At 32.7% G+C, this 12590-nt stretch overlaps 1 protein-coding gene across 2 annotated transcripts; it reads right to left on the bottom strand.

Moving 5' to 3' along the window:
- Window positions 1-7737: 7737 nt before the first annotated feature.
- LOC134275518 (gelsolin-like protein 2) lies at window positions 7738-12224 on the bottom strand. Of its 2 annotated transcripts, XM_062757801.1 has the most exons (6): window positions 12178-12224; window positions 11548-11668; window positions 9642-9730; window positions 9100-9178; window positions 8741-8836; window positions 7738-8378 (listed from the first exon to the last, which is right to left on the bottom strand). In XM_062757801.1, exons 1-6 carry the CDS (start codon window positions 12207-12209, stop codon window positions 8283-8285), a joined length of 513 nt encoding a protein of 170 aa, XP_062613785.1. In that variant the 5' UTR covers window positions 12210-12224; the 3' UTR covers window positions 7738-8282. The 2 variants fall into 2 exon arrangements, with proteins under 2 accessions (XP_062613785.1, XP_062613786.1); XM_062757802.1 differs by lacking the exons at window positions 11548-11668; window positions 12178-12224 and adding an exon at window positions 11392-11532.
- Window positions 12225-12590: the final 366 nt, after the last annotated feature.

Here is a 12590-nt window from a genome sequence, read left to right as displayed (position 1 = left end):
AATGAAGACCAAATTATAATGCATAATAGTATATGTTTAGTATGCACATAAAGTTTACTAAAACACAAAAATATACGCACTGCATGTGAATTTGGACGGCCACTAATGGCACAATACTCTATAATCCGAAAATAGCCGTAAGTTCGGGGTTGGCAAATGAGAACTTTTCTCTGATAATTTGTAAATGCTTGATTTTAGCTGATAGCATTTAAATGTTATTACTTACTGTAATTACTTACTGGTAGGGGCCCAAAGCCACACAAAAAATGATTTAATTAAATATTATGTATATTTTGGAGAAAAAAACTGTGAGTCTGGGCACCCTCTAAACCCACCAGTGCTGTTAAAAGTCGACTTTTTAAGTTAACTTTTTGATGTAAGTTTAGTTCATTTCCCCCTTTAAAACCAAAGGGGTTTGACGACCATATCACTTTAAGGAATGGGAATTTAGTTAACGTGAAATGTTTGGAAAGGGTTTGGAGTTGATTTTGTTATCTCTTCTGTCCGCTGTCAGAGTACATGGAGTAAGAAGCTGCGAAATACATGCAATATGTAACGTCAAAAGGAAGGCTAAGATTTTACCCGAGTAATTCTTGTGATTTTTTTAAATATAAATTTTACAAATACTGCGTAGTGGGACATAAACATTTTTTTTTACATTAAAAATAATCTTATGATTATTAAGAGGAAATGGAAATGCGATGTAAAATTCAATTATAGCATGGCTTACTGGGCAAAATTGCACAAAAAACTCTTCCAATTGACAAATTTATAAAGGGATATTGAACACTTTTGTCGTAAAGAGTTATCTCTATCATGGAATAAGCTTACTTTGTGAAAGTGCTAGGATATATGTCAATGAAACTTGTCTCAAAGTTTGTAGTTTTAATAATTTACAGATAAAAGAGACTTTGAAACATTATTTTAGTATATTTCTTGCAGTGTAAAATGCTATAGCAACATATAAATCGTGATATTATTTAAACAATTTTAGAAAATCAGATCTACAAATCTGCGTACCAGCCCTTTTAACTTTTTACTGCTGTAATTGTTCAATGCCAGCCCCTCCCTTATCCACACTTTCTGTTCGAGTATATAGTCATGTACTTAACAAAATGAATTTGTTTTTTGAAAAAAAATTAAAATATTCCCTTCTCATCCACAGCATAAGATTTTGATCACTGTCCTTTTTCCTAATCTAAAATTGTTCAGGTAAGCTGTCACTCCCCTTCCCCAGAAGAATAGAAAAATTTGTAATAGTTGAGAAAAAATTACACTTTACTGTTTGTTCTGTGACATTAATGAAGCCAAATAGATGACATTTCAGGCTTTCTGGAAAGCCAAACTTGTAGTATTTATAACCAGTTTTACTTTCTCTATTTAAACAGAATTTGTTGAATATATCTTAAAATACCGTGTATATATATATATACATTTCCGAAAGAAGTTTTCCAAATGATGAAATGACAATTTTATTATCAGACAAAATATTACGAGATTTTGCTCCAACAGACAAGGATAAAGCGTGTTCTACAGTAATACAGTATGCCAAGTCTTCTCCCGCCACATCTCGCAGAAAAGAGGAGAAATGTAGTGGCGGATTTAAAGGGAGTTGTAGAACGTCGTAGTTAACATCCTCTGAGAGGGAGCGAAGAGCCCCACATATTTGTTGCGTTTTTTTTTAAGTAAAACTATATATCTGTGGTTTAAACTTAAGTTTTTATCTTTAAATGTTTAAACTACTTTAAAAACATCTAACTTTCGCTAAATCTAGTTCGTTTGTACCAAACAGTATACGGATACGCAGGGGACTATGGGTAGTTTGCTTATATATGTAGTAATGTACATAATTGTATTATGTATTGAAGAATATCCTGTAATGTCGCATGCATATATTCATTGTCACAGGACTATATCAATTAACAGATAAATATAAGATATTTTTATAACATGCAGATCTAGCATTTCAGTTTCTAATTGCTTCATTGAAAGGACCAGTTAAATTGGTTTTCGGCCGATTTTTGACGCAAGCTTGCTTCTGTTTCTTGTTGTTCTCTTATATTGATTTACACATATAGACTTGAAATCAAATTAAGCTGTTGCAACTGTGTTTTCTTTCATATAAAGTAGATCCTAATATTGAAGGCATTGTTACGCATTACCAATCATTTACAGAATTATAAACAATATACAATTATTGCTGCGTTTTGAGGTCAATACAATGATTAAGCCATCTGAGGAGTACAATATTCACAAAACTTGCGTGAGGGGAAGTGTAGCAGATTTACAGTTATTCATATTATGTCTATATATTATTTTGTATAAACTGTTTAATTATTTAAAGTTAACTGCGGTATTTCATTATTTTAGCTAACGTGTGATTCAGGAACCTATTTATTTCTTTTACTCCTCTGCACTGACCCAGATTTTGTATTTGTATTCCCAGTGAGGAGTTATTTTGGAAAGAGGAGTTAGATTATTGCGTCATGGGAGGAGTAAGTTTTTCAGTATAATCATTAAATATTGTAAAAACGCAGGAGTAGTTAGGAAAGTTTTGACCAAGTCACTCGTTTGTTTTGTTTATATGCTATGCTTTGGATTTATCGCCAAAAATTATCACAAAAATTGTGAACTTTATGCCGTGTTTTCATTTAAGAGAAAAGGAATATAGTAGTGTTTGGGGATGGAATATTAATTATTTAGGATTTACATGCTCGGAAATTAATAACGCTACAAATAAAAAAATCTAGTTGTATCAAGCATGGAGGTCAAGGCACAGAATACGCTAACTTTGGGAGAGAAAAAGTCTCGATTTTTGCAATAAGCATAAACTTTTTCGCAATTCAATCTCTTTAAACATCTTTAATCTATCAAATTTGAGTACATACAGAGCTACGAAATAATCCATCACTTTGCACGAGCATATTTTGTGGACCACACGTTTTTCCGTGAAAACGGCACTCTTTTTCTTTAATCTATCAAATTTGTGTCTGCGCATGCGTGTACCCCTGTTTGAAGGTACGGTTTTCCTACTTCCGTTTACCCCCGTTTGAGGGTTCGACTAGACTGTTAAACGGCTTGGGGAAAAAAGCGGAGTGGAGTCTTGGAGTGGAGTCTGTAACTTACTCAACTCTTATTTCATCCTGTCTGATTGGCTTAAACTTGATCACATGATCAGGTATATAACAGAATATATACTTGTGTTAAGTACAATTTGAAGATTCCAAAATGCATAATACAGGCGCGGATCCAGGAAATTTTTCCAGGGGAGGGATCCACCCCAGTCCAAAAAAAAAAAAATTAATTGACAAGCCAAAAAAAAAAAACAAACCAAACAATCAAACAAAAAAAAAAAAAAAACAACCGTAAACTTGCCCAAACGTCAAAAATTATTTCGTGGGCAGGGGGTGGATTTCTTATAATCCAAACCACCGACTGTTCATTCCAATTTAACAGAAATCCGCGTTTTCCAGGGGGTCTGCGTTTTCCAGAGGGGGTCCAAGGTCACTTTTTACTTGCTTTAGCATATGAATTTATAACCTTAATTGCATATTCCAGGGGGGTGGGGATGTTCTTGTGAACAAAACAAGCGAATATAAATTATATTTTCGGGTGAGGGTGGTAAGAGGAGATGCAGGGAAAATCCAACACTTTTACTGAACAACAATTTTTTACTTTTTGGCAGTCAGTTTTCCCTGATAATAATCCTTCCTTTAAAAATCTATCCTAAAAAAAACTGACATATTTTTTTTTCATGGCAACTAAATTTGATAAAAAAAAATTTAAAAAAATAATAAATAAATAAGACCTGTAAGGTTGAATATCATTTTAATTCTGCTTCTCTTAATTTTATTTGGATAGGTTTACAAATCAAAAGCACTTAAATCGAATTCGCTAATTAGTTCTTTAGAATAATCCTCGTGTCTGGCATTAACATGTCTCTTCAAATTGTCAATCCTGTTAAAACTTTCACCACAAAATCCACAATTGAACGATTTCACGGCATCTTCATTAAGTCTTTGGAAATGTCTTTTGAAATTGTCTAATCTTTTGAATAATAAACCACACTTTTCACATAATACTGTCCTCATAACGTTTTGGTTTTCGAATGGCCCTTCCCCGTCTTGTTTTTGTAGATGTACCCCGTTTTTGTGTATCACGTGACTGGTCAAGTCGGATATAGGCTCTGCAGCTGGAATACACAGGCCGCGGTTCGTCTTTGCCGCGCTGACTTTTCTCATGCGCGGGGATACGGCGGTCTCTTTAGAAGTTGAGGAGGGATCCAGTTTTCCCGTTCTCGGGTATTTCTTTGATTTTGAGGAAAACTGTTTTTTTTTTTTTCCGTATGGAACGATTTTAATTGTCTGCAAGGACAATTACGGGATAAGATTTCCTTGAATGTCTGATTTCAAATAACACATCACTTAATTTTTTAGTCACAATCCAAGGTCCAGTCCAGTTCCGAGCTAATTTAAGTTTTGTTTTATTTGTTTTGGCTGAAATCTTCTCACAATATCACATTCATTGTAAGTTTTTCGTACGGCAGTTTTATCGTAATTTTTATTTTGCCTCCGGACAGCTCACAAAGTTCTGTCTCGTGCATTTACACAAACTTTTCACATATTTCGTCTCTGTGAATGCGGGTGGGTACGACCCGATTCCTTGTTCGACCCGCGTGGTTTTGACCCTTTTCCGTGTTCGACCCGCGTGGTTTTGACCTGAGTGGTTTCGTTCCTAGGCAATTTTAATTATAACAATTTCGATAGTTTAAAAACATTTTTGGGGGTCTAATTCAAAATATTCAGATTTTTTTAACCGATCGTGACTGTTTATTCATTATTAAAAATATTACTAGATAATTATGTTTATCTACGCAAGTGAGTTAAGGCTACATATGGAGATCTATATGCAAAATATCCAATTAAATATCATAATTGCTCTACCTACCGCACAGAAAATGTTAAGACTTGTTTTCTAATACATTCTTGGTACCCACGACATGCGATAGCCAGTACACATTATGACGTCATATTATGACGTCATCGACCTCTACTACACAAGTTTATAAGAAACATCAACAAAATCGCTTTGGCGCAAGGGCATACCTTACTTTGTTTCACAGAGACAAGGTATAAAAAGACGCAGAATATTTCAAGGATTTAAGATATTGCTGCACAAATGTCGGCACTGCAATTGTTTAGTTACTATTCGTGCAGTTTTAAGTTTAAAGAGGGTAAAAATTCACAGTCCGGTGTAAGTTTTCTAAAATTTTTATCGATTGAGAAAGTGCATAGGATTTGTGCAGCAATTTCATTAATTTTAAGAACATTCTCCTTAATATTACACAATGTTTATTTTAAATTAGATAGGATATGCCCTTGCGCCGACGTGATTTTGTTGATGTGATTCAGTTTGTTGATGTCATTCATTGAAACCATGTGTTTACCTAAGGGGTTTGTTCCCTTATAGTTTGAACCCCTCTATTTACCTGTATGTATATAATTATAAGTAGGTCGAAACCACTCGGGTCGTTACCATGCTCCCAAAGTTCTGTCGTGCTTTTACACAAACTTTTCACATATTTCGTTTCTGTTATCTTTTCTCCTTTTCCGATTTCCAGTGATTCTGTTTGTAAATCTACGGGTACAGTCATCTCCGAACCAAACATCATGCGGTACGGTGTAATCCCAGTTGTGTCGTGTACTGAAGAGTTATAAGCCATCACAACACAATCAATGTAATCATCCCAGTCAGTTTGTTTCACATTTATATATTTCGACAACATCTCTTTAATTGTCCTGTTTAGTCTTTCCACCATTCCGTCGGATCGAGGATGAAATGCAGTTGTCCTTGTTTTCGCAATATCAAACATTGAACACAAATGTTGAAACACTAAACTTTCAAATTGTACACCTTGATCACTATGAAATTCATATGGACATCCGTATCTTTTAATCCATCCCCGGAAAAAGACAGTAGCTATTGTTTTTGCTTCCATGTTCGGTATAGGAAAAATCTCCGCAAATTTTGTAAAGTAGTCCGATATAACTAAAATATATACATTGTCATTTGCAGTTTTAGGAAATGGGCCGGCTATATCTGCTGCGACTCTTTCAAATCTTCCACCAGCAATATACGTTTCCATATACACGTAATTTCCATTCCTACGTCGATACGATATATCCTGGTGAGCTTGAGATAAAAGATACCACAGAGTTTGACATTTCTGTTTCATACTTGGATATTTTACTTGAAAAAGACACTAATGGTAATCTAACAACCCAGCTATATGATAAACGTGATGACTTTAACTTTCCATCGTCAACTTCCCTTACTTATGCAGCAATATACCCTGCATACAGAGTATATATATCTCAGTTGATTCGATACGCAAGATCATGCTCTACTATGAACAATTTCTAAAACAAGGTAAATTATTGACAAGCAAGTTGACGAAACAAGAATATCAGCAGTCTCGTTTAAAGTCATCATTTCGTAATTTCTATGGTCGATACAATGACCTTGTCAGCAAATACAGTTTATCACTGAGTCAAATGCTGACTGACGCTTTTCATACCAATTGTTAGTCCATATTTATACACTGAATTGACGACGAATTTTTTTCCGTTATTTTCTGATGACAAGGAGCACACGGTGGGTGTGACCGGTCGGCAGGGGAAGCTCACTCCTCCATGGCACCTCATCCCACCTCTGATGTTTCGGGGGTCCATGTTTGCTCTGCTCTAATTTTGTATTGTTTTATAAACTTTGAGATTGAATACTGTTCATTATCTTCATATCCTTCTTTTACAGTACAGTGTTCACTTTCATTAGCTTCAGAAGTGTAGTGTTATGGTTTTATGTCTAAGTCTTTGACTATAACGCTACAGATCCCGTAATGGAAATAATGGCGAGAATTTCTCCACTTTCCAGTACTGGTCAGTCAATTATATTTCCCTCCCTAAATCCAGGCACATTTATTTACCAACTTTATTTATACACCTCCAGATACGTTTTCATCTAAACAGACAGTTTGGCATTTTCTGTCATCATAAAAAAAGATCACAACAAGCAGGGACAGAGATGAGACTGAATAATTGGGAGGCAAATAAAGTATACAGACTCGTTAAAGAATTAAAGCAATGTAAGCTGCATATTTTAGATCGGAAAATTCTGTTGCAAATTTTTTAATTAATATTTCTATGACAGAAAAATTAAAACATCAATAAAATTCTGTTGTTCATTTTTGCGATGAATATTTTTTTATTAGCTTTGGTTGAAGCAAAATTGAATTATTGTAGTCCTGTACAATAATGATTTTTTATATTATACTGTATGTTCAGTTGAATAGAAATGTTACTTATGAAAAATTTTAAACTTTAATTTTTTTGGCTTTTTGGTCATAGGGGTTTAAATTACATACAAATTAATCATAATAACACAGTTTACCAGCAAAATTAAATTATCAAAAATGCAGCTCATATTGCTATAATTTAGGATTATGGAGTGAATAAGTTGATTGACCAATGCTAGAAAATATAATTAAAACATAATGCCATTATAAACAATTATAATGCAAAATATCTGAAAATTACATTATTTCTACCTCAAATATGAGCCTTTTGTGGAAAAAATAAATGATAAACTTTTTTTTGGCTGTTGGATCTCTTATTTATATATAGTCTATTTCCTATTTACAACATGTGCACTGCTTCAATGAATATAAATACTAGTACATCGAATGCTATAATTTTTATTTCTATATAAGGATGATCTGCGATATGCAGCATTATTGCACAAGAAAATAGCACTATAAAACTAGAAAAAAAGAAAGGAATGAAAAAGAATTCCAAAAATAATCATAAACCCCAAAACACATATAATCTACCCTTTATTAAGTAACATTGATAATTGTATGTACATGTATATATGAAAAATATATAAATTAAGCATATAAAGTGAAAAAAAGGTCAGTGATAAAGAGAAACAAAGATGAGTTTTTCCAACAATCAGTGGTAATTTTCCCCCGAACATAAATCCATACATAATAATACTATACATATTGCTAAATCTCAATTATAGCTATATCTTTGGATAAGAAATCCATCTCATTGGATAGAAAACTATGTATTGCTAAAACCTACATCAAAACATTTAAACTACGATTATATCTGATATCAAAACAACATATTAAAAGTTTCTTTCAAATCAGAAACTGTCATCTCTCGGTGTCAAATATTAATCAATGGATTAGATAAGCCTCGGCCTTTGTCCTCGGGTAACTAGGCGCTGAGAGCCATCCTGATCTGTCTGTCATGTTTTCCCTCAGACAAGCATGTGACGCTCAGAAGTGGATGGTCAGTTTTCTGTAGATATTTCTGAAAATTCAGACATAAGGTAACTTTATTAATCCTCAAAATCTTATGAATGAACTTTCATGGCAATGATCATCATCATAACAAATATAAGATCTAGTTTTGCTTTAAGGAAAAACTTACAAATTTGGATAAAATACACCATAACATTAATTAATAAAAGATTGTTTGGGACAATTAAGTGTAAATCAAGATGCGTCATTTGTCCATATTGATCATAAACTTAAGTAGTTCTGCTTACATGGGCATAAGTCATTGCATTCTTTCTTTTATCACTATTAATAATACAGTAACTGTTCTACTTACATGGGCATAAGTCATTGCATTCTTTCTTTTATCACTATTAATAATACAGTTCTACTTACATGGGCATAAGTCATTGCATTCTTTCTCTCAGCAACAGAGGTTTCCAATCCAATCCAGACAAAGACAGCTTTCTTGGTGTCAACAATAAACACATCCTAATGTTAAATAAGTCAACAGAAATATATTTATCTCATTGTTACACTCATCTGAATTTAGACAGCTTTCTTGGTGTTGACAATAAACACATCCTAATGTTAAATAAGTCAACAGAAATATAAATATTTCTGATTGTTATACTCATCCAAACTATGGCGAGTTTTAAGCAAGTCTGACCTAAGACAGATCTGAAAGTTTCGATGTTTGATGTCAAATTCCCAGTAGAAAATATTTTAAACAGCAGTCTTCAGCGCTCACTCACCTTGCTGTCCAAATCAGACGTGGATACTGACCCACTCTTCTCTACTTTAAACGTCAGATTTCCCGAGGCATCAGACAATCTATGGAAACAAAATGTTGTCATACTTTGATGAAACAAGGTGTAAATTTATATGATGGAGCAAGTGATTTTTATTTTTATTTCAACGTCTTTTTCAGAATCCCCTGTCTTATAAAGTTCTTGAAGTAAATAGTATTCCATTCAAACAATAAGAAAAAAAATTAATAAAGAAAAAAGTAAAACTTATGGTTCTAGGTAACAGGAAAACCTACTTCAAAGACATAATTTATTTCTAGATGTGTGCATGTCTTTAATGTGGAGACTTAATTGTCAGTTGCCTACCTCTAGAGGTTATCAAGAAAAGTTGAAAAAATGAAACATTCTGAATTACTGATACATTTATTTGATGAAGATTTTCAATCAGTGTTTCAGAATCTATATTATCTTAGACTTTGTCTTTGAGAAAATATGTGATTATGTTTGTTTATTTGTACCCCAATGCACTATATGCCCCTTAAGCCAACCTGAAGAGTTCCACTGTCAAATCTTTCGGCTTCATGTTCTCTGCTTCATCTGGAACATCGTCTTCTGTCAGGGCATGGTAAAACTCGTGCTGTAAAAGGGATAAGGATATGGTAAAACTCGTGCTGTAAAAGGGATAAGGATATGGTAAAACTCGTGCTGTAAAAGGGATAAGGATATGGTAAAACTCGTGCTGTAAAAGGGATAAGGATATGGTAAAACTCGTGCTGTAAAAGGGATAAGGATATGGTAAAACTCATACATTATATTATATATATATATATATATATATATATATATATATATATATATATATATATATATATATATATATATATATATATATATATATATATATATATATATATACTCCTCCATGGCACCTGATCCCACCTCTATGTTTTACAGGCCCTTGTTTGCTCTACTCATGTTTTGTATTGTTTTATGGACTTTGATTTTGAATTTTGTTCGTTATCTCCATATCCTTCATTAAACTAAACTAAACTAAAAACATAGTAACCGTTGACACTTACAACATAGTGATTTTAATTTCCCATGGTCTTCAAATGCATTGTTAACATAACACATTAACTTCATACTTTTATAACAATTGAAAATTGGTTTCCCTGGGACTTTGCTGTAAGCATATTTTACTCTAAATGTAAGTATTTGCAATATATGGACATTTTCAAAGAACAAAAAGCATTCTATGTATTACAAAAATATAAATTCAGCAATATTTCCATGCTAAAATAATTTAAATATTACGGAAAAGACATACATTGTTTAATAATCAACTCAGTAACAGAAGGCCAGTATTTTATTAGGCCTAAGTTTGTAATTCATTTTTTATTTCCTCTTCTGTATTAAATGTAAAGGCCATAAAATGTATACAGACTGTATTCATAAATGTAAAGAAAGAGGTTTGTCCCAAAAAGTAAAAGTTTTTATTCAGAATTCTATCCTGATAAAAAATTTGACCCACTGGATTGTATATTTTCTTCTTTTTGAAAAACAAACTCATTAATTTGCCCTCTGGATTCCAAATTGGCAAATTTTTAGCAAGCTTGAATCAACATTGATAGGCATGTATGCTCACCTATAGTTATATTGAGATATGTTTATCCTTCATATGAAGATTTTTCCTATATCCTTTTATATATTTGGAATTTCAAAACAATTTTTTGATCTCATCATGGCCTAGCAGCAATTTAAAAATTCCCTTTATAAATAAAGCATCCTACATAAGCTTTAGGCTTTAAAGTCAAAACCTGCATTACAACCTGTACTGGGGTTATAATGTAAATTCCTAGATATACGCGTGATATATGCGCGAAATAAAATTACTCTCCTTAACTTTTCTGATGCTGAAATTTATGTAAAATCTCTTGATGAACCATCCATTCGCGAATTATTTTTCTCGCGATTTACCGTTGAAGAGCCCATTCCCGATAATAAGTACTCTCGAAAAATAAGGAATCTACAGTAATCAAATAGTGGGATAAATAGAGTAATAAATAAACTACCTGGTATATAAATAAATAATAAATTGCAAACAAATACACACTTATAAGTATGAATAATTAACAAGTGCATATTGTAAAATTGTAAACAATATAATTAAAACATAAATGAAATAAACACATGTTAGTATGTTAATTAATTAGTACTGAGCCACTACACCACTATACAAGCCTCCCGGGTGTGAACTAGCAATACAATCCCCGGCTACTAGTATCTCTCTATACTCACGTCCTTTGTTAATAAGCCGTCATCCAGAACTTCTGAACGAGCTTTCCTGTTTCGCTCGTCTTTAAGTTTAAGGATGTACTGCATGGCCTACACAATGACATGTACTACAGAGTTATTTATAGAAGAGAAAGAAGTTTGATATCTACATTTACTTACACTGTTAGATAACCCCTCTTCCTCAAGAACTTCCGACTTGGCCTTCCCTCGGCGCTCGTCTTTCAGGGCAATCAAATACTGCATCGCCTGGTGATGTGTGAACATGATTGTGAATTGTTTACTGTTCAAAGAAATAAATTTAGATATATATATGTGATCAGTATTATTTAGTCGAGTTTTAAATCTTTGACGTATGAAAAACTAAAAACTTTTATTCTCATTCATCACGTTCATTCTAAAGAAAGAAACTAAACAGGCCATGTTGACTTAAGGACAGACGATACGTTCCCCAAATATATGTTTTGTGTTTCTTCATAGTTTATGAAAAATATACATTTTAATAACTTTCTGATTTCTAAACCGGTTTCTAATTGTTTTTAAAAATTTGAAACACAAAAATTTTGATTTTGGCTGATTAATTTTTTTTCCTAAAGGGTTTAAGACATACCATCCTCTGGTATCTTGCACAAATGCCTGGTAAGATACCTCAAATTTTTTGTGAGTAAACATGTCAAATAGTAATTCTTCAATAACAAAATCTTGGAAAAATTATATATTATCGTCTGTCTGCCCTTGATATTTATAAAAACATAACATTTTTTAAACAAATAAACTTAATTATACACCCACTAAAATCCCCCTTTGTGTCCAGAGGTAAACATTGCAAAGAATCTGTAGCTGATATTCTATGGATACATGTTGCTCCTTCAGTAATTTTCCAGCAACATTTTAAGAAAATTTCCCAAATCTTTGGATAAAACCATGGAATTCCAAAAGTACGTCACCGTCACCTTTCATCTTTTGGTTAGCATACTCGTACTTCTTTGTTAGCATTATCGCACAAAAAGATGCATCAACTGACATAGTTTGATGATTCTAAACCTTTCATTATCTGATATAGTAATATATTCACATGAAAGTAGGCCACAGTGCAAGGACAGAAGTTAAACAATTAATCAAGTTTGATAATTTTAGTCTCTTAATATCCTTAATATTGAGAAACAGTTATGAAATTCCAAAAGAATGAAACTGAACAATATTTT

Source organism: Saccostrea cucullata, unplaced genomic scaffold, assembly GCF_032062105.1.
Source record: "Saccostrea cucullata isolate Sc308-1 unplaced genomic scaffold, CSIRO_AGI_Scuc_v1 ctg7585, whole genome shotgun sequence".
NCBI classification, from domain to species: Eukaryota; Metazoa; Mollusca; class Bivalvia; order Ostreida; family Ostreidae; genus Saccostrea; species Saccostrea cuccullata.
Note: the sequence above shows the minus strand (reverse complement) of the source record. Positions and strands in the feature narration are given on the sequence as shown.

Bases quoted from the DNA above. Each gene is read 5' to 3' on its own strand.
- LOC134275518 (XM_062757801.1), bottom strand. From the start codon at position 12,209: ATGTTTACCTCTGGACACAAAGGGGGATTTTA. The intron at 9,731-11,547 runs GTAAGTAAATGT...TCCCTTTTACAG, and splicing joins AAGAGGGGTTATCTAACAGT to CACGAGTTTTACCATGCCCT. The intron at 8,837-9,099 runs GTGAGTGAGCGC...ATTTAACATTAG, and splicing joins CGTCTGATTTGGACAGCAAG to GATGTGTTTATTGTTGACAC.